Source organism: Accipiter gentilis, chromosome 30 (assembly GCF_929443795.1).
Source record: "Accipiter gentilis chromosome 30, bAccGen1.1, whole genome shotgun sequence".
Lineage (NCBI taxonomy): Eukaryota > Metazoa > Chordata > Aves > Accipitriformes > Accipitridae > Astur > Astur gentilis.
In genome coordinates, this window is record NC_064909.1 from 11202617 (window position 1) to 11225000 (window position 22384).

General features: G+C 37.5%; 1 protein-coding gene across 4 annotated transcripts in view; it reads right to left on the bottom strand.

Moving 5' to 3' along the window:
- The window catches only part of USH2A (usherin), a 394090-nt gene that overhangs the window by 108044 nt on the left and 263662 nt on the right, over positions 1–22384 (bottom strand). For all 4 annotated transcript variants that reach the window (XM_049833600.1, XM_049833601.1, XM_049833602.1 and 1 more), the window contains 5 exons: positions 11845–12179; positions 8409–8531; positions 5509–5672; positions 3206–3415; positions 1610–1812 (listed from right to left, as the gene is read on the bottom strand). In XM_049833600.1, the coding sequence (XP_049689557.1) occupies positions 1610–1812; positions 3206–3415; positions 5509–5672; positions 8409–8531; positions 11845–12179 (1035 nt within the window). The remainder of the gene's footprint in view (positions 1–1609; positions 1813–3205; positions 3416–5508; positions 5673–8408; positions 8532–11844; positions 12180–22384) is intronic.

A 22384-nucleotide genomic window follows, 5' to 3' on the forward strand; every position in this document is an offset into this window, starting at 1 on the left:
AATTATCACCAATAATGCAGTGACAAGTTGCAGTGCAACTGCAACTTATGCAATAATAAGTTGCTGTGATTTTGTTTTTTTCCTGCATGTATATGTAGAATCTGGTACACAACACTGAAAAAAATGTACTTTGATCTGGGGGCTTGAGTAAGTTTTCTACACCTACCATATATTCTGATATAAAAATAAGGATAGTTTTCCATTACTATTTTCTCTTCTTTCATGTCTATTCTGGAAAATTAAAAGTGAAAAATGCAAATAGGAATGATAGACTTTGTTACGAAAAATGCCACAGAAATAAAAACTTATTCCTTCAATTCTTGGGATTAAACTAGGCAGAGGCAAAGTGAAATAGCCAGTGAAGGATGGTAACATTGTTTCTGTATTGTCAACAGAGAAGTTACTTAAAATAAAAGAGCACAAAAAATGAAAGATAATGCAGTAAGATTACCAGTGAGACGCACATGCATCCAAGATAATACTGTTTCCAGGACAAGAAGAAAAAGAGTCAAAAGAAAAAAAAATTAAACCCAGCTTATTTCAGTTTTACCCATCACATTGATGCAAATATAAGTCCAGTATAAAGACTAGGAAAGCAGAAGAGAAGAATAATTAACATCTCAAGCAACAGAAGGTGGCCATGGTAAATTAATACAGAGGGTCTATAAGTGAGGCAGTACACTGAATTTGCATTGTTATTGAGAAAAGACAAATGTGTTTCCAAGCGGCATTCAGAAAGTCATATGTGTATTCATGGATGGAGGTTTGCTGTTTCAGAGGGGCTGGAACACAGAAATCTGTTACGGTATGCCTGTCTGTGATGTTTATTTATGGCATGTAGTAACTGGATGCAAATTTTCAGAACGAAGTATACATGGTACCGCTAAGTCCTTCTCATATATAATGCAAACCAAACCTGAATGAAATAGACAGGAATAGTTACAATTAAGAATCAAACTGCATTTCTTGAATATATTAATACAACTTAAGGATAGAAAGATATTATTTATTCTTTTTTTATTATTATTCTGCACACAGTATTTTGCCTTTCATTAGATATAAGAATAGAGAGGCAAAGATAGAGTAAAGGAAAAGCAAAGAAAAAATATTGTACTTATTAACAGCATAAAAAGTACTACTGTGATTTCAGAGATCAGCTCTGCTTCCTCCTCGGAAGGATAAGGAGAAAAAAAAAATGATAAAAGGATGACAAATGCAACATCATTATTTCTCTGTGCTGATATATTATGCATGCCTGATGTTTCTAAAACAATTGCAATTTTCTTTTAATGAGTAGGAGTTGAATCTTTGCCTCTTTGTAATATATGTTGGGGCTTTGCTAATGTTGTAGCACAGAGCATTTAGGCGAAAGTAAATGGAGTTCTGATGGTTTGAAAAAATATAATGGAAATTTGTATTATGAAAAGTGTACACAGATCTAAAATGTGCTGAAAATAAATTTATGCCTTGTATGTATACGCACACAAACATCAGTGCAAATATATGTCCATGTATGTAAAGAAATGCATGAAACAATATTCTGCTTGGAAAGACACACATTTTATGTGAAATTAAAGTATATTGCGCAACCCAGAAAAGATATTCTAACCTGTATATCATATACAGTGAATGGAGACAAATCTGCTAAAAGGACAGACCCCGGCTCGTTCATTCCAGTCTTGTACTGCTTATTATTTACATAGATAGAGTACTCTGTGACAACACCATTCGGGTTTGAAGGCGATGTCCAGATGACACGTACAGCTGTACTGTTGATGATGACAACCTCTGGAGGGAACATGCCCTCAGGCTCTAGAAATAAAGAAGAAACTGAATAAACTCCAGCTGTCTCTGCAAAGGCACTTGTTTAACCAAATGCAGATTAGTATTTAGGTTTAGCAAAAGGTTCACTGCTTATCTGCTTTCCTCTGATGAAGTTATCACAGTCTGTAGTCTTCTGTAAATTGGCTTATTATAGTCTCAGTTAGAAACCATGAGAGCTGATGGTAAAATGCTTTACACCAGCAGCATAGTGTCAATCATCAGTAGTATGTGGCCAGTGAGATATGATGATAAATTATTAACCCATCTGCACTGCCAACATATAAATATTATTTTTATGTCTCCCCAATCCTAATCCTTCCAAAAAAAGGAGAAAAAACAGAGCATTTTGCTTTTAAAGCAAAACCTGAGACCAAAATACTTTGTGTCTGGTGGAACGTGACGTTATCAGCCTCATAGCCTCATAGCTGAAGCAATATGAAGCAGTATGCAATATTGGCATTATGTAAATGGTTTTGAATGTTGATTACTATAGGTAATGATGAAGTCTAACACTTATTTAAAAAAAACAACCAACACCTTCCTTAGCGTTAAATTACGTAATTATCTAAGCATGTCGGAAATAACCATGCAAAGACCTATTTTTATCATAAGAACCCATCCTTACCAGTTGAAAAATTGCCCTTATGACTGATTCTATTTTATAAACAAAAGGTGCTGACCTTTGGCATGAGAAAGGAAATGGAATCCTCACTTAAAGTGCTTTGCTAATGACCTGGAACACTTGCTTCTGAGGTAATGATATTATAATGTTTATAATGAGACTTTATAAAGCAAAAAGATTAGAAAGACCATTCTAAACACATTTCAGATGTACAATTTTTTTACTATTATTTTATCCTCCCCCTCTCCCCTGCCCTCCTCTGACACACACACACACACACACACACACCCCCCACTTGCCCACTGGCATAGAAATGACTCATAAAGAATTTTCTTAGAGGCTGAACTTACACCTAGAGTTTCGGGTGACTCAGGGAAGGCCCTTTGTATGACTGTCATGTCAAAAGCACATCGCTTCACAGAGCAAATCTTTTAAAAACCCATTAATTGTTTCTAAATTCCACCATTTATTGATATGAACTCAGTTCCAAACTTAGTGCACACAGATAGGAATATGCAGGAGAAGATGAGAACAAACTGGGTTAATATCTGCTATTAGAGCTTTTGCTGCTGTCTCAGTGGGACCGTTTATTGATCTACCACATGATGACAACCAGCACTTAAGCATTTTAGCGTTTTAGCCCTTTTTCCTTTTATACCGGAAATTTTATAATGGAAGGATGACTGATCTCAACCCTAACAAAAATCAATCAATTTCATTCTCAGATTTTAAGCCAAGCTGCATTCACTGCTAACCAACCTCCATCTGAGGTAGTCACATGCACAACTTCACTGTTGATGCTGTGGGCTCCGTTAAAAACTTGAAAAAATATCTGATACTCTGTGTTCGGCTGCAAATCACCTACGACTATAGAGTTTACATCAGCCTGGATCCTCAGAGATCTTCCATCATCAGTAGAATTCAGGAAGAGGGTGTAATATGCAACATCTCCTTGCAAATCTTGTAGTGCTAAGAAAAGAAAGGAAAAGCATTGGGAAATATTCAGTCAGCAAGTTTCTTAACAACATTTACTGTGAAGAGAAAAGCAAATTTTATGCAGGCCCCCTTATTTAAAAAAAAGCAAAGATTCCATCAAGTGCCTTCAATTTCACTCTTATAAGCAGTGATGCAGACTGCTCTTCCAAACTTGTCAAAATCATTAATAGTTCGTCATCTTATCTAATACTGGAGAAAGCTTTCTTTCTCTGGACATCCCCATGATGACAACGGAATCTGTGAAGTAAATTTAATAGGTGAAACCCACTGCTAGCAATGGTGTGTGGACCTTGCAGCTTGCCACTGCAAAAGGATGGCTTTCACCCAGATAGAAGGAAGAGAGCAAATCAGATTGCTCTATGGCACTAGTTTAAGATGGAAACCTCAAAGATTTTTTCCCTTTTTGTTCCTTCCCTTCAAATAATACTCCCCCACCCCAAAAGTACTGAATTCCTGTGTTAGTCCTCTAGCCATGAATAAGGGGCAAGTGCCTGTGCCTTAAATTATAGTTAAATTCAACTTTACACGGACAGCCTTTTGGCATAGTGAAAATGAAAATCTACATGTTCTTATTTTAGATCAAGTGTGATAGTATCATCTACCTGTAAAGCTGTAATACACTCAGAAGCATTATGTTTACGGGGGGGGGGGGGGGGAAATCTCACATTTCTTCCTAAAATGTGTTTTGCCCAGCACTAGCTTCCCCCATGAAAGGAAGAAAAAAACAGTATGATTTTCTGGCTACAAAGGGAAGGACATTCACTGGTCTGGATAAACAAGGATTCCAGGCAGTCTTGCTTCTCCATTTTAGTAACTCAGATGTAGTCTGTTATCTTATCTGTCCTTTGTCAAACAGTTTAAGTTCAGATCTGATCAAATGCAACTGCTTTTCCAGTAGGCATCAAGATGAAAAGAGTAATTATGACAAAAACTTTAAGCACTAATACATACTGCTTTAGATGACACACTGTACCACTAAACAGGACTCAGCTGACCTGGGAAGAGCATTGGTAAAAGCCAAAAGCATATTCTCAGATTTAATAATACACAGTTTTGTTATAGAAATTCTTAAGCAAGAGTGATACGTTATTTTTATTTGAAGTGGTGCAGATACAAGTCCTAAATCCTTAGAAGTCAGAAACCTTCAGTAGGTTTTCCAGAAAAAGAAAGATAGCAAGGCAACTTACATTATAGACTCCCAAATTCCCAAAGAAAACAGAAAAATAATTTGAAAACTAATATTATGAAAAAAAATATGAAATGTGGGTATACAAAATAGTTAACATGCTTACTGCAACATAAGTAGTAATAAAATACGATAAGGTTTTCAAATAACAAATGGCCCTGTCTTGGTGTTTAACCTTTGCATTAACAAACATATATGGAGGAAATTTCTAAAGTATGAATGAAAATAAAACCAGATTGCATTACCTACATCTAGAAGGTCAGGGGTTCAGATTACTAAGGTAATGAAACTTCAGTGAGCTGCTTCAGATCTATTACATTTGTCAGTTTTTATAAGCATGCTTACTTCAGGCATGCAATTATAAAATAAAGAGACTACATTTGTTGCAATTCAGCACCCAGTCCTTATAAAATCATTTGCATGTAAGTCATGAAGAAATTCCCCACTGCTGTATTAGCAAACCAGCTAGAGAAATTGGCTAAATTAATTTTAAGGAGCAGAGCAAAAAGAAAGAGAAAGGGGATCCTCTCATCCTGAAGGAATGTATATGTAAATTTTTATACAAAGAGATGAAATACACCACAAAGACAACAGGACTTTGTGTACTACTACTTTATAGATTTCTCATGAGTTTCCATTAACTATTTCTTCACTTTCACTATTCTCATTCTGCAGAAATAGCATTTAATAAATACGAACATGACTGAGAAATAGCAAAATGTGCACTTTTTTTTTCCTATTTCTTTCTTCTCCTTTCAAGGACACTTAGGAATATTATAAATCAAGACAAGGACTGTGTTTCCTACGAGAGCAAGGCAGACCAACATAAGTGATGGCAGGTTAACATCTAGTTACTGGAATAAATACTAAGCACACTTACTTGGTTTTGACCATTCCACTTCTACAGCAGTATGATTAACAGCACGTGCAATAAGGATACTTCCTTTCTTTGGTAATCCCGCTAATGTAGTAGCTATCACTTCTTCACTTGATGTATATCCTACCTCGTTGTGCACTATGAGCTTATACTCGTATGTTGTGTACCTAAGACATTTTAAAAATAATTAAATGGAACAAAAAATGCAGACGTAGAAAACATTTGCTGTAAACCTTCTGTCTGTGCCAAAGTTTTGTTGTTTCTTCCCCCCTCCCCGGTCCAAAAAATTCAGCTGCTTGGTTTGCACCAATAAAGACTCTATAAGAGGTGTCTATTTTTTTGAAATAATTCAGCACGATTAACATGGTAACAAAAATAAAACACGTTATTTCACTTCCTCATAGTCATAGCTTCTGAGGTGTTGAGAGATTATAGCTCAATTCAATATGTAATTACAGCAGTGGCAACCTGCCAAAATTTGGATCAGAATTTAATCAAATGAGGCTTTTTTTCCTCTTTTGGGAAACCCATTGATTTTAACTTGCAGAGTCTCATTTGTAAAAGTGATTCACCACACAGCCACTACAAAAACATCAGAAAAAAGTGCCTAGGAATGCAAACTCATTTAATGAAGTAATTTTCTTCAGAACTGTGTGTATTCAGCTTACACAGTTTTATTAAATACTTCATGTATATTTAGTAAGCCAGGCGACTGTCACTCCGTAATTTCTTCTCTATATCAAATGGCATATTAATGTATTTTAAGTGGGATTTCATAATCTCAAATTTAATTTCATCATAAAAGGCCTCACACAAAACTACGCAATCACAGAAACACGGGAGCATCTTGTTCAAATTTTCACTAAAACTGCAGCACTTTAGGATAAATGTCTAAAAATGCAATAAAGGAACATACAGTAAATGCCTAATATTTAGAGATTTTGCTACAAAAAGAAAACTCACTCACACTGTATATTTACTTTTAAGGTTTTTTTAAATGCATCCCATATTATGCAACCATCCACAGCCTGATTTCAGAAGGGCTAAGCTTTAACAGTCCCACTGAGAAGAAAGCAAACTAATGGGAGCTCACTAGCTCGAACTGTAACTACAAGCATTGTAGAATGGTGACAACATACATAACATGCCTTATTTTGCTCTCTGCATTTTCTGTCGCTTGTGAACATGTAGTATTTTCTTGGATACTGTAGCACATGTGCAATAAAACATGAACAGGATCTAGTCTTGCAATTTAATGATCAGAATTTGAGATTCATTTTTTGATCCACATTTTCAACGTTTCCATTTCCAGCAATGAAAATAAAAGATGTTTGGTTTAACCTACTAGAAATTAAGAAGCCATCTGAAAAAAAAAATTGTAAAAATAGACTTCTGTCGGCAGTATAATAAAAATTCACTAATTCTGGAACATGCTTAAAGCATGACACAAGTGAAAATAGATGCTGATACATGGATTTTCTTTTTGTGAAAAATAAGGCTTGAGTCTCTCTGCAGCATCACCTCTCCAGCCACAAACTCATCCTGAGTTCTTGACTGCAAAAACATAGCTGCAGGTTGCAGAACCCTCCCCAGAAGAAGTGTTCGGGTGCGTCCAAGGCTTAGGCACACTCTTCTGGCCTTAGCTCATTCAACCCAAAAGGTCATTGTGCCTAACGACTTGTCATCGAGGCCCTGTCAGAATTTATTGCCCCCTCTGAACTGCTAACATAACCGCTGCACACGTCAGCGCTGCTGAAATGAGCTAAACTAAAACCAAAGGAAACTCTATGTAGAATTTCAAGCATGGCTGAAAGAAAGAAATAGACTCTTGGGCAGGATTGGGTAAAAGAACAGCTCCATGATCAGTTATTGCAACGGATGAAAATGAGCAGTGACTTTCAGAAAGTAGGCAATGGCAAGCCAGAAGCAGTAGCCCTTGGCGTGGTTCGGTCAATACAACAGTCAGGAGCAGCGGTGACATTCTGCTGGTTCGCATCATGCTCGGGAGGGATGCTCACACAGCTTTTATCAAAGAAAGTAGAAGTAATGTACAGATGTTTGAGGGGCAATGATTGACAGACAGTCCTCCTAAAGCACATCAGCACACAAGCACAGAGAACACACACATCCTGAAACCACCCATGAATGTTCTCCTGAGACTTTACCTACAAAAACCCAATGTAGAATCCATGTTGAATCTTCTGTTACGGGCTCCTAATGTGCGTGTTTGCTTGTCTTAAGGGTGGTAGCCTTGACTTTGAGATGTGGAAACTAAACTTGATCAAGAGCAAATGTCTTGCTCTATACCACACAGTAGGTCTGTTACATACTGAGGAACAGAACCCACCCTCCATTTTCCCACCCTCAAGCCTCTGCATTTAACTGTAATGAAGCCAACCCAAAGCTGCCCTTAAATTAGATTTCCTGAGAGTGCAATAAATACTGTTCTTGCCTTTGGAGATATTAAAGCAATCGTTAATTTTCACTTTTAAAACCAGGTAAGAAAAACAATGCTGAAACCAAGTTTCAAATGTTTCCCAGCTAGGACTTCTCAAACATTCATTCTGCCTGTGCTATGACTTTGCCAGCACACAAATCTAGAGCGCTTGTACACATAAATCTAAATGGTTTGACTGCATGAGCATATCAATGCTAAAATTTCACAAGATCTTTATTTTCATTTGTGTTTTTTTTTTCAGGGCAAAACAATGTATGAGTCAAGAATGACAGACTAATAATAAATCCCTGCATATTAGAATGATTAATACCAAAGATGATGACAAAAAATATTTCATTACATAATTAATATGTTCACTACATAAAGACACAAGAAATACTTTGAACTATTAAACATACACTATACAAAATGCCAGCATTTGTTTTTATAGTTTTTGTAATCTCACCTGCTAAGACCCTTATCTTCATAAAACCACTGAGTTCCTGAGTAAATATTGTGCCACAGATTTAAATCTTCAGGGGGATTTGATGCAAGTGGTTGCTGGATTTTACGTCTCAGGAGCTCATATCTAACACAAAAGACAAGCAGAACACCAGGATTATCTCAACTAATGTTATTACACACAAAAAAACCCCAGTTGTTTTTTTTAAAGCCACACATTATTTTGTTTTTACAGCTGTAAACTTTCTGAGATAAATATTCTTTTTAATGTTTCATGATTTAAAACATTCAATTACTTTAAAAAACTACTTTGAAAATGGAAAATTAAGCACTTCCATTTGAAAGAATGAGTTTATTTAATGATTTACAGATTTTAAACTTTGTCGAAATGGTATGAAGATCAAGTCCAAATAGCACAGTAACAGTATCTTATGCAGACATGACTGATGCCATCTGATACGCACAGACCGCTTCGGAATATGAAATGACAATTTCTCTTTCTTGCAAATGTGTTGAAACATACAGCATTGCTATTACTATTTTCCTGGCAGTAGCAAGTTAAGTGTGCATCTGTGTTTAAAGTGTGTTTGCAAATAACCACAGTGTAAATTACAGGTGACAAACAGGTGTAGAATGAGTTAACTGTTCCATCTGTAGACCTCAGTGAGGCACCTTTGTATTTGGGTAGACATTCACGAAGTGAGCTTGAAAGACCAAACTATTTCATCCTGGTTTTAATTGGTAACTGAAGCTGTATCGCTGTCTCTGTTCCAAACAGCAGGTCAGCTAAAGCCCGTCTTTCAGCAGGTCAGCCATGAGACCACCTGATTCAGAAAACATGCCTTCCACTGATTCTGCACCACTCAGTCTTCATCATCTTTTATACAAAACCTTTATGGAATTTAACAATGATTGAATCACTCATTGTCTACACAAACTAAAGGGGTAATATTATATTTTGCATTTCCTAATCATTCTAGGGATTACATAGAAAACTATACTCTAAAGGAAACAAAATGCTATATCTTTGCTCAAAATCTTTTGGATTATTCTTCTTTATTACATTTCACAGGACTTTTTTGATATGATTTTTGTTTCAGTTTGATACTGGTGTTTTCTTTATGAGCCACCAGATGTTTGTACTCTTCTTACCAGTTATAGAACCACTCTGGAATCGCTTTCAATGGTGAGCTGCAATTTTAATCAAACTATAGTTACAACAGTATTTCCACTGATGCCCAGCAAATTAGGGTCATATGCATATATTTTCACTTGAATACACAACTTGATTCTCTAAAGTGCTGAGCTGCTGTTCATCATCCTTTCCCTCCCCCCCATTTTGGAAGGGTTCTACTGTTAAATTCCAGCCAAAAAGTATGTGGATAGTCAGGCAGATCTTAAAGACTCTCACTTGAAGCACTTATTTGTGAAAATGTTTCCTTCTGTGTTTAAGCATTCTGCAGAATGCCTTGGTGTGGGTCACTGCGCCATTGCAATGATGTTTCTGACCGCTGGCTTCATGTGTGATTTGACACTTATCTTTTTTATGTTGAGATCATCTCCAGTCTGATGAGGAAATGTTGGACAATACCATTCCAGATTTGAGACCCTGAATGAAAAGGGTATTTAATAGGTACTGCACAGAGTGATTTGGCATTGCTTCAAAACCAGAAATCAACTGAGAAGCTCTCTTACAAGAGAGCTGAGACTTCCTACGCTCCATGGCAGCTAGGATGTACGTGCGTAACTTCCAACAACTTTCGCCCTTGAGTTTGGGGAATAATCCTCAACAGGTACAAACAAGCATTGTGCCACTGGCCTTAGTGATGCCAAACCAAATTACTGCAGAAGCTGGGAGTATAACCTCAGAAATTAAATAGTAAAAACTAATTAAAATCCACCTCTATCAAAATATTCAGATGACTTTATACCCCAAGAAAAACTCTCACATGGGTGGTTCATCAGTGTCAACAGTACCCATTCCAGTTTTATTAGGAACAGTCCTGGCATATTCTGTCCGATATATTTCATAGACAAGTCATGAAAAACATCAAAATCTTTTTGAACACTGAATGGTGATCATATGTAAATCACCCCCACCGGCAGCTGCTGCTGCTACTCTGCTTGCTGCAGACTTCTTGCTCCATCATGCTGTACAGAGCAGCTGCTTCAGTGGTTGTTCTTGTTGAGGGCAGCATGGCACACCATGAAGGAAATGAAGTCTGCAGATGTAGGTCGTGCTGAATTACTTCAATAATCTATGGTAAAATGGTCATGTTGTTAACCCCAGAATAACAGGGACCGCTTTTCAAAAACTTCAAATTTTACTGTAGAGCAATCATCATTTCATTCACTTGTAGTGTGCCCTAATTAAGCCTGAAGAAAGAGTCAAGCTACTGTGCTGTAATAACATACGCAACTGAAATGGCATTACATGATAATTATTGAACCCATCAGTGCACCTAGAAGAGAGCTACTAACCAGAACATATGGAGTACAGAGATATAATTCCATGCACAATGTTTCACAATACGTTAAGGCACTAGAACGAAAGATTCGTTTGACATTTTTATTGTGTATATATAAAGATACATTCATCTTTATAAATCTTTGTGCACTCAAATCCATATTTTTTAAAATGTCAAATACACACACACTCTCTCAGCAATCAACAGATTCAAGTCAGGATCTCCATCCCAGTATTCCAGACAAATCTGAGAGGAGATGCCTTTCTCTCGTTCCGGTGGTGAAATCCAGCCTGCTACACCCAGCATTTCCTTGCATTTCCCATTTTTGGTTCTGCCCCCAAACTTGTAGAATTTTAACTTCCATTTTTTCTCGTGCACTCCCTCGTTTGCAATTTATTAATCAGTTAAGTTTTGAAGATTATTTCATGTCATCACACTTCCAAATGGTCACTTTCTCTTTCTGTAGAATAAACCACACAGAATACTGAGAATATTGGATGTGTTAAATACTTATGTTCACAGGGATCTCACACTTTTGTTGTTATTTTGTTCATGGAACTTGTTGTCTGAACTCACCACCAAAAAGTGGCTGATGCTGCAGCCCAAACCAGTTATGACTTTGCGTATCCTGTGCTTGCTCCTTCTGGCTTTTCAGACAGCACTGATCTGAAAGACCCAGAGTGTTCCTGAATGTGTTCTGCAAAGGAAATGCCACAGCACAGACACCACACTTGCTCCTAATAATCCCGACTCTTTCTAAGTTCAAAATGATTCAAAGCTCACCCTGCTATCTGCTTCTAGACATACCCACTTTCCATGAGGCCATTCATTGGCTCCTGAAGTCTAAAGAGGAACTTCAAAAAGTCAGAAATTAAGAGATCACCTCATAAAGTTTGCATCACTCCGAATTTTCAGAGTCAGATTTATGTAAGGAGAAGAAAACTGCTATCTCAGTTGTAACTAAGAGCTTACCTCAGATGAGGACCATTCGGCCTTAGTGGTGGTTGCCAAGAAATGGCAATAAAGGACTCGCTGATTGGAATCACAGACAACGGACTAACACTCTGAGGAACTGTTGAAGGTGTAGTCACGCTTGTAGGCAGACTCTCTGTGCAGCCTCCTAGGAAGCCATCACCTCCAGAACAAGCTATTACAGTGACCGAGTAGTTTGTATAGGGTATAAGATTAGTCACCAAATGACTTAACGTTGATGAAGTGTTCCCAGTAATGACAATTCGTGGATCAGGCATGCGAATCTCATAGTTAAGGATTTCACCATTCTGTATTAGAGGAGGTTTCCATGAGACCTGAGGGAGGATTAAAAAAAATTTAAAATAACAGATTTCGTATAGTCAGAATGCAGAAATACAGACACAACATGCTACAAATGGACATGAGTGGGATCAGAAGATGTGCTTTTCCTTCTTCATCAAAACAGACTTTGCGTATGACCTTTAACTGAAATTTTATTTTTAAAGGTACATCAGTTAGAAATCTAACCTCCTTTAATTTTAGTGAGGGTTGCAGTAACAGTTGTAGCCATTGAAAAATTCTACTATTTAGCTAGCTATCTACTATTTAGCTTCACCAGTAAAATGTGAATGCTCCACTTCAGTCAAAATTCTGTGAGATGTTCAGATGCATTAGTAAAAGTAGACTAATTATCCTAAGTATCACTAACTGTCATTTATTTTCTTAGGCTGTATTCCCTGATGTGCTCATCTGTTAGTGGCAGAGTAAAAAGAAATCTTATTTTGTGTTTGCACAATTTTCAGAAATATGTAAGTGCATTAGCTGCTTTGAGAAACAAGATTTGTCCGCACTCTTTATATGATGAAATATGCAGGTTTTCATCACTTTTATTTTTTCAGTAATAAATTACACTGGTAAGTATCAGACAAAGAACAGCACAATTTTCCATTTTTAGAACTATAAAATGATGCTGTGAAAGCTTTCTTACAAAACAATTGGAAATTACATACAGAATTCATATTATATATTTATACATACTACTATGCTTATTGTGGTTTTGCTCTTACCAAATGGAGATTAGGTGGGTTTCTTTTTTAAGGGTTTGTTTTTGTGTTTTTTTTTTTAAAGTATATTATTCTATACGTTTATTCTTACCAGCTCCAGTGAGGAATCACACTCAAATCATTGTACCACAAAGCGCAAGGAAGTTCTCAGCTCTTTTTTAAGGCTTTTTGCCATGGTATCATGACAGAGGGGGCTTCAGACTGCCACAACGAGGACATGTAACTGTATTAAGAATCTCAAAGTTTCATAAAGGTAGCAGAAGAACATCTATCAATACTTCCTCCCCTAGAAGTCCTGGTGTAAGAAGTATACCAGCTTTGCTTTGCTCATCCCTGGGACAGTTTTCTTTGCCATTGACCAGCTCATCTATAACAACCACTGTCTCCTTTCCTCCCAGGCATGGGATAATTAAGGATTGAATCCAACATTGCAAAGAACACAGAAGTGAAGAAAACCTAGATGAAGATATGTGCAGAATAAAATGAGCAAAGATAATATCGAAGTGTTAAAATAGTAATACCAAGATACTTTAGTTTAAGTTGCACTTTTTCCTTAATTCCCTCCAACCTCCAAAGTCAGTATCTTTAAAAAGGTGTGTGCACAATCATACATGGCCGTGGAAACAGAGAAGCTTGATTTATAAAATGATTTTTAAAGGACCCTTGGGGATTAGGAAATGTTATATCTTAGGTACAGAAGGACCTCTTAGGCTGTCAGACTTGTAAGAAACCTGGCAGCAAAGTACTGGAGAAAGCTGAAGGATTTTGATAACAGAATCTGGAATACTATTAAACAGAGAATTAGAAACAGGGTGATCTTGAGTAAAAGACAGCACAAACAAGATTATTGGTGCCCTTATAGGAAAGGCTTAGCTCTGGCTAATTATCAAATACTGTATTCAGATTTCTGTTACTTCTGGTCCCAAATCACAATCAAACAAATAAAGAAAATACTATTGATAAAGCAATGTAAAATTTCACAGAAGGAAGGAATCGATTCTGCACCATTCTCACAGACATTGAGCAAAACTCCCATTTTGAAGTAGTTCATGTGATCTAGCCATAAGTTAGGAAGCAAAGAAGAATGACGATGATTAGCACAGACAACAGAAAATGTTTTCAAGTGCAAGTATGTGCTGGTTTTGGCTGGGATAGAGTTAATTTTCTTCACAGTAGCTGGTACAGGTCTATGTTTTCAGTTTGTGCTGAAAACAGTGTTGATAATGCCGAGATTTTTTAATTATGGCCGAGCGGTGCTTACACAGAGTCAAGGCCTTTTCCGCTTCCCACCCCACCCCACCAGCGAGGGTGTCTATCTCAGCCCAGGAGTTTTCTCACTTTTACCTTCCGCTTCTCTCCCCCATCCCACTGTGAGGGAGGTGAGCGAGCGGCTGCGTGGGGCTTAGTTTCTGGCTGGGGTTAAACCACGACAAGGTAGAAAGCGTTCAGGCCAGTAAACTTCAGGTGAAATTCCCAATCCCAGTGCTTTTTGTTGCTACCATACTGCACACACTGGATGCATTGTATATGCCACAGAAAGAGGGGAATGTGCATGATTCACTTTTATTTTCAGGGACATATCTTTGAATTTGCTGGAAGAAGCACAGAAGACTTTAAGGTCTTACACACTACACCAAAACATCCATTTCTGCATCCACGATTATGTTATTCTTTTTTGAGGTGTAGCACCTATCCTGAAATTCTGCCTCAGTGAAGTGCAACTAAATACATTTGAGGTCTTTTTAAGGAATATTAATAAAGTAAATCTGTTGTTGTCAGTGAAAAAAACCCTCTTAACTTGTTGCTTAATGCAAGGTGGCTTCTATTAAAAGAACTATATGTCAAATGCTTTGGAAAATTCCTAGTACTACCCTCTCAGAAGAGAAAATTGTCTAAAAATGTTCACCTTGTACCAACTCTTTTATTTCCTGGAAAAGAGGAGAAGCTATTTTTTAATTACATTACATTTTAGATGCCTACCTTTTATGTCTAAACCCACAAAATTACTCTAATTTCTATTCTTGCACAAGATTCACTGTATACTGTAGCCCCTTCGTTTAAAGGAAGACTAATTACATGAGCAGGAGAACAGACACTGCTCCAGAACCTCAGCTCCTGAGTTTTATACAACATGTGCACTAGCTGGTAAAACCTGAAAAAAACTCCCAGGTGTTACTTCACAGCATTTGCTGTGCACTAGCAGATAAAATACCTCATAGTGTACATGACATAGATGCTCGTGGGGCTTACACTGGGAAATTTCTCAATTTTTTTTTTCCTAAGAGGAAGGAAAACCAGGCTGAACAAAAAGAACATTCAGTAAGCAGCATGACACAGAATGCAACTTATTCCTGTCTGGGCATGGATATCTCATACGAAGATATGTAGATCAGTTGTCGCTTTGGTTAGTGTTTTTTTAAACTAGATAAAGGGGTGACCAAGGATACTTGCAGTCACCGCTGTGTCACTTGACCTGCTTTGAATTATGTATGTCACCTGGGAATGACAGGACATGCAGTCTCTGGCAAACCTCTCTTGTCAAGAGGCAAGGGACTGCCTGACCTGTACAGTGTAAATGAAGATGATGGAGCCAGCCTGGTTAACACACATGTGGCACTACTGGACCTCTTCTCCACTTTGATGTGCCAAGGTTTGAGGTAAGAGCTTGGCAATGCATGAAAGCAGGAAAGCTCACTAGACAGGCTGTCTTGGAAGCAGTAACAGTTTGTTCATTGATTTGAAGCTCAGCACTGAGACCATGAAAGAGGATGCCCATGAGGAAGAGAGAATAAGGTAACTACTGGGAGAGATTAACTGATTCAATGTAATGACTCTGGAAGCTGTCATTTAAAGATCAAAGCACCTTATTTTCTCCACCACAAAATTTAAAGAGACAGAAATTAGCCATTTTCCCCCCATTAAACAGTTATAACCTTGGAATTTTTTTTTTTTTTTTTTTTTTTTTTGACAGCAGTTGGAACCCTGCGATTTAATTCTGAGCTATGTGAAGAGAGGCATTGGCATACGGGTAACTATTTTACTAGTTCAGGCCTGGCTTCAACAGTTTGCTTTTAAATCAGTGTATTTGGCTTCATTTTATTCTCACTTCTCCTCGCTACTGCTTGTAACATCTACAAACAGAATGTAATAAATACACTACTGAGAGCTTTTCACTGTTGGTCTCAAAGCACGTTGTAAGTCTCAAACTGCAAGTATTATTATTGCAGTTTTACAGATGAAAAGACTAAATCCCAGACTAAGTCACACATCAAAACGAAACAAAACTGAAAACAAAGACCTGCTACCCTAATACTGCATTCCAGCCACTGGACTCTAGTCCTCTGCCAAGCCCTCAGCCTCCCAAAAAGTAGTTGAATTTCCTCATGAGTTCTTGTCTGTCTTAGCAAAAATTATAGTGGGATTCAATCAAGAGCCAGTACCACACCAGAAAAGCAAATCCTGACAGAGGTCACTGATAATTATTCTCATACACTTTGCACATGAATTACATCCAGCTTCGGCAAGCACTACCACAGAAGAACGGTACAATCAAGTTTGCAGTAACAGATTGCTACTACAAAAACTTCTAGAAGCACTTAGCTTGAGTAGTGGAAAACCAGAAGGAACATACATTTATGATCCTAAACACCTACTACAGGAAAGTGTTTAAGCTATATCAAAGGCAGAGGGACAATGCTTATGAAACCCTGATTAGTTCACCTCACTGTATGATCTGTACCAAATGAGCAAGCTGTGCAAGAAATCACAGTCCTAAAATGTGGAAAGCCTCTAGTGTGCAAGTTAAGGTTGCTCCTGTGTGTGTTGGAGTATCCTAAGTCGCTCAAGCAGCACTTATGTGGCAAATAAACCAAGGTCTCACTGACCTTAGCAGCATTACAAAGCAATCTTCACAGAAGGATTGATCACTCCTAAACAATTTTCCCAATTCACCAGGCATACCTACATAAAACTGTGGTGAATAAAGTCCAAAGTCTTTTTTCTCCCCAGCATGAAGCTGATACGTGGGCTCACTGCATCTTCCTTTAGCATACAAGGCCTAAGTATCGGGGTTGTTCATATTCTCAAAATTATGTTCTTAGGCAACTGCAGTCTGCAGCATTTTGAGAATGAAATAGCACCAGAGGGGTTTAACCTGGAAGAGAGGAAGGGTCTTCACAGCCTCATTCTCTACCACATGGTGATCTGCAGAGAGAAAACACTGAAGCATCACCTCTCTGTTAGTCACTGACTTCAGTGGCCGTGGAGTTATTACCATTGCACCCAACGTTCTGTAATCGGAAGCAACTTCACAGGACAGCAGACATTAATGTGCGAGACAAAAAACAACTCCAGAACATGTGCCTATAACTGTAATTCCATAGGAAGTGGAAAACAGATAAAGAAAACACCTTCCTTTTCATGAATGATACTCAAACTGTAACTACAGGGTATATTGCTTTAAATGTGTCAGAAGTATCCATTCCATATAGCAGAAATCTTTCTCCCCTGTATTTTAGCTCCAGCCTACTTACAGAACAATAGGCATTTAGCAGTCCACTGTCCAGCTTCTGGGCTAATGAAGAACAGAAGACAACTATAAAAATAGAGCCTTGTTACTTTGTGCTTGCTCACTTGCATATGCAATTTAGTAGTCAAATTTAAGATATCACTACTAGAGAAGTTTATCGCTCTGTAGCAATAAATGATAATCTTCTGCAAAGAAAGAGTGCAGACTGCAACTCACAAAGATCCTGTGGACAGCAAACTGATAACATTGTTCAATCTGTAGGGTGGAATACCAGTTTTCTCTGCTGCAGCTTCTTCTATACAAAGAAAAGAATGGCAGATGAACTGTAAATTAAGTGATTGTCAGCTCTGAGGGTAACAACAATCACGAATGACAATGAAATTAAAAAGCCTACAACCCTTCCTCAGTCAGAGAAGTCATGAGGAAATATGAAAAAGAAATAATCCATAGAAAATCAATGACATGATATTAAATCAATATGCAAAAAAAAAGAAATTAGAAAGAAGAATAACAGTTTGGTGCTACAGAATCACCATAGCCCTTCATTTCTAGCAGGCAACATATCTAACATATATTAAGAGAGAAGTCAATGAAATCATCATAATTTTTTATTTTTCTCATTTTGTATGTAATCAAATTGCAGGAAGTGTCTGTAACAGATGTTATCATGAAGGAATAGGATGGCACAAGAACTATATGTCAATGAGGTACTTATTTCATACAACCAGCATGAAACCATTCTCTTATAACCTATCTAAGCACCCCCCCCACCCCCCCCCAAAAAAAATATAAATCCTTTCTCCTTGAGAGAAACATCAGGGTTACGTACAGCTCCTGCCAACCTCTATCTGAGAAAAAAGCTACACAAAGAATGACAGGAAGTAGCTGCAACTTCTTATCTATCAGTGGTCCAGCTGGTGGCACTGGTCAGCGAGGGAGAACAATACAGGCAAACGTGCATCAGCAAATCTCCGGTTAACCCAATAATCAAGTCTACAGCTGTCTTTCCCAGGCCAAAGCCCTCAAGGGAGAACCACAGCAGCGAAAGGCAAGTCTTCCTATCGAAAGTTAAATGGCCAAAGTTGGAGAACTGGCATACTGCAGTTAATGTAGTTCAGCATACCCAGCCACATAACGCTTTTCCTACACAAAGAACTCTTTTAAATAATTATTCACTGTGTAAACCAGCCTCTATCTCAAGCCACTCAACCTAGCTACATTCCCGAATGTCATATCAGTGTGAAGTGTGAGATTGAAGCAGCACAGCAATTGCAACCCTCACAAGAAAAGGAAACAATTTCTTTTATACTTCTGTACATTAGGGTATAGCAAATCTTGTGTAACAGGAATAATGTTCATGGCATTGGCATACACTAAATAAACGGCTTTTGCAGTTGCTGAATACCTCCACTTCACTTTGGCATTTAATCAGCCACAAAAGCAGTTTATTGCGCAGTATACTCCACTACCATGAACATTATCAATTCAGCAAATATTAAAAAATATCATGCAGGTGTCATAGAAATGGGTACTTCAAAAATTATCGACAGCTTTACACTTTCGGTTGCACAAAAGAAAGCAAGCTAAATGTTACGGAGAGATATCGGCCCGTTCTGATTAAAATTAAATGTTAAAGGAGCACATACACATCAGAAGTGTTTATGCCAAGAGTGACCTGCTGTGCTGGTATTTTCCTCCTTGCAGAATGAAAGCTTTGGTCTATGAAAATAAGCTGTATACTCAAGTGAGTACTATCCTGGAGCACTTTGAATTCTCCACATCCTCAAATCATTTATATTGATTCTATGACTAAATAAAGGAATGGAAATATGTTTCTCTTTTTTTGTAAATTCTCTCTGTTTTCAGTAGAAGTAAATATTTGCATTCATGGTTTAGGGATTGGTTGCACTGACAGCTGAAAGCCTCTATTGATTTGCAACCGTGGCTTGGTAAAGGAGCCTCTCGCTAATCTTCACCACAGTGCCCTTCCAATACTTTCTGCTCTAACCCGGGAGGACAGCTCTCTCTAGGGCAAGAGGTAATTAAAATCTCCCTCCCAAAGAGGCGGCTTGTTTTCCATTCTCTGCTTAAGAGTTACCATCACAGACACTGAATAAGACGAGAGCATTGTACAGCACAAGCAGATTCCACAAATTTGATTTGAACACTACATAGGTCATATACGCACTGCCGGTGTGGGTGGGCTTGATGTGCTCAGGAGGGAAACTGTGCCTTTCTGGGACTGTGGCCGGAGTTTAAAGGCACCAATGTAAAGCAACCCGAAACCAGATCCATCCTATTTCCACACAGGAAAACTTTTCAGCCACTAAGTGAGAATCCTTGCACAATACTTCACAGTCGTTCTGCCTCCGCAACTAGCATATTTCTGGGGTGAAGGGACACAAGGGGTTTGCAGAGCAGCTATTCAGATCTACACCCTAATTTCAAAGAGCAGGGCAAAAAACCCAAATGGTTTTAAAACAGGTACTACCTCGTTCTTCTTGTACCTTCCTAGTACAGAACATTCACAAGGGCCACAAGACAGCCTGAAAACCACCGGCACAGCCCTCTGGGTGGTCTCGGAGTCTTACTACTCTGATACGAACTTGCCATAAATTTGAAGAGAAGGAAACACCACCACCACTAGCGAGCTAATCCATTTGACAGACCTGTAAGAAGACCAACAATTAAGATGAAAATCCATTCACTTCCTCTGGTGCTCCCATCTACAAACAAGCAGAAGGCAAGAAAACCACTGGGGGGAGCAAGCCTTATCCATAGTCTCTTCAGTGAAGAATTGCAATGAGCTCTTCTGCACCTATAACTTTATTTCAATTTTTTTTAAGAGATAATAAAAATAATAAAAAAAAATAAAATCTAAAAAAAAAAAATATCTCTTGCTGTCATGGACAAGTAAGAGAAATATTAAAATTTTTAAGAAATTATAGAATCTTAGAAATCAGAAGCGAAGTAATGTGTCACCCATGGAATACCCTCTGCACAGGAACTGTATCAAGTATTTCCAGCTCTCCCCCAATTATGATGACTATCAAATGAAACAACACTAAGTAAAATAAAATACTAGATAAGTTAGAAGAATTTATGTCTGTATCAGCAAAGAATACCAATACTCTGTACACTGAGAGAGAGAATTTTTTCTGAAGGACAGATACTTAGAAGAGAGTATATTCGGAAAGGCATATACCTAAATCACTTTTCTCAATTAAATGCTGCCACCTTTAATTATTTGAACATTTTAACCTAAATATTTAAAATCAAGAAAAATGAACAGTAAAACTGAGTCAAGGAAATAAAAACATGCAGACTTCAGCATCTTTGACAGAAATTAGCCTTAACAGACCAAACAAATATGGTCTCCAGGTGGAAAAAACAAACCTGAGACTACAAGAGCAGCAGTGACACGAAATATGACCACCACTCATACAGAAGGTCATACAATGTAGACATTAAAGGGCTTTAAAGAGCTTTGAATGTTAACAATAGACTGGAAAAGAAGAAGGGGGAAAAAAAGCATTTGAATTCTTTGGCAAGAAAGGAAAACAAATTTTAAAAGCATTGTTACACTGAAATTAAATTATTACAGAGTGAAGACTGCACTGCCACATTTCAGGTTTCAGAAGAAATGAATGATGAAACTGACTTTCCGTATTGGTAGATTACTTAATCTTGGAGCTGAGCAAAAGACAATAAAATTACAACTGAGCACACACCTCTGATCTCAAGAAAAGACATCCAGTAAAGAATGACAAGACCTCTGGTAACTCACAGGCTTCTAAAATTAGGATTGGATGTTGACTGCACTTGGAGAAAGAAAAAATATGGGTAAGATCTAAAATTATTAAGCCCTTATCATATTAACGGAAGCATTAAAGGTTGCAGTGACTTATTCTTTGTTCTCAGAGTTGAAGCCAATGTGTAAAAGCTCATGCAATAAAATGTGGACATGTGTGTGAGCATGCCATTGAACTTGGGCTACTGTTTACTCAGCATTGCTGCTTCTGGTAAATCCACGGAAAATGCTTTACTATAAATTGTGGTGGATATTAAGATATATCTAGAGAAGCACTGAGGCCAGAGTCCTGGAAGTAGATCACCCAAATCTTCAATAAGCAATCTGGCAATTCATCACAATTACTAGTGGTCGATCATTATTAATTCTTACAGTAACCACTGTACTCATACTGAACTCATTTGCCATTAATGTGGAGGTAACATGCAATTCCTTAGACATTAAAACATAATTTTAAAAGCTCAGATTTTTTTTGGTGAATAGCTTTTTTTGTAGCTTAAAATCATGTGTGAAAAAAAGCAAAAAAAAAATCAGCATTGGTTTAACGCTTAAATTCATACCCCCAAACTATTTAGACTGCATTGGTAACACCACTCTGTTTACCTTTTGAAAATACAATGTATACCAAAAATAATAAATCTAACAGATGAACTTCAGTCTTATGCAAATGTCCTTTGTTTTGTGCTCTGGTGAGCAAGCTACTGTACCAATGCTTTTGGCATTAGTACAAGACTGAATCCATGGAAGCATGTGTGTATTTACACAAAAGAGGCTTCTAAGCTACAAAAATCCCTCTTGTTTGGTTACACTAATTTCCCTTGAATGAAGTTTGTATGCAAGCCAAAACAATGGTAGTTATCCTGTCCTCTAGAGTTCATTCCCAACAGAATGATGTGAATAATTGAAAACTTCCTAGGTAGTCCTGTAAGACTCTTCTTTCGTAAATCAGGAAAACCACAATGCTATTTTCTTCATTAGCTATTTTAAAAAAATCTGATAATTACATACAAGATTTAATTACATAAAAAAATCTTTTTACTTCTTAGCATTTTAATGAGGTCTTGAAATTTTGGAGAAGGTAGTAGGTCATTTTATGATCTGATTAGGGAGTTAAAAGTAAGCATTCAAGTTTAATAT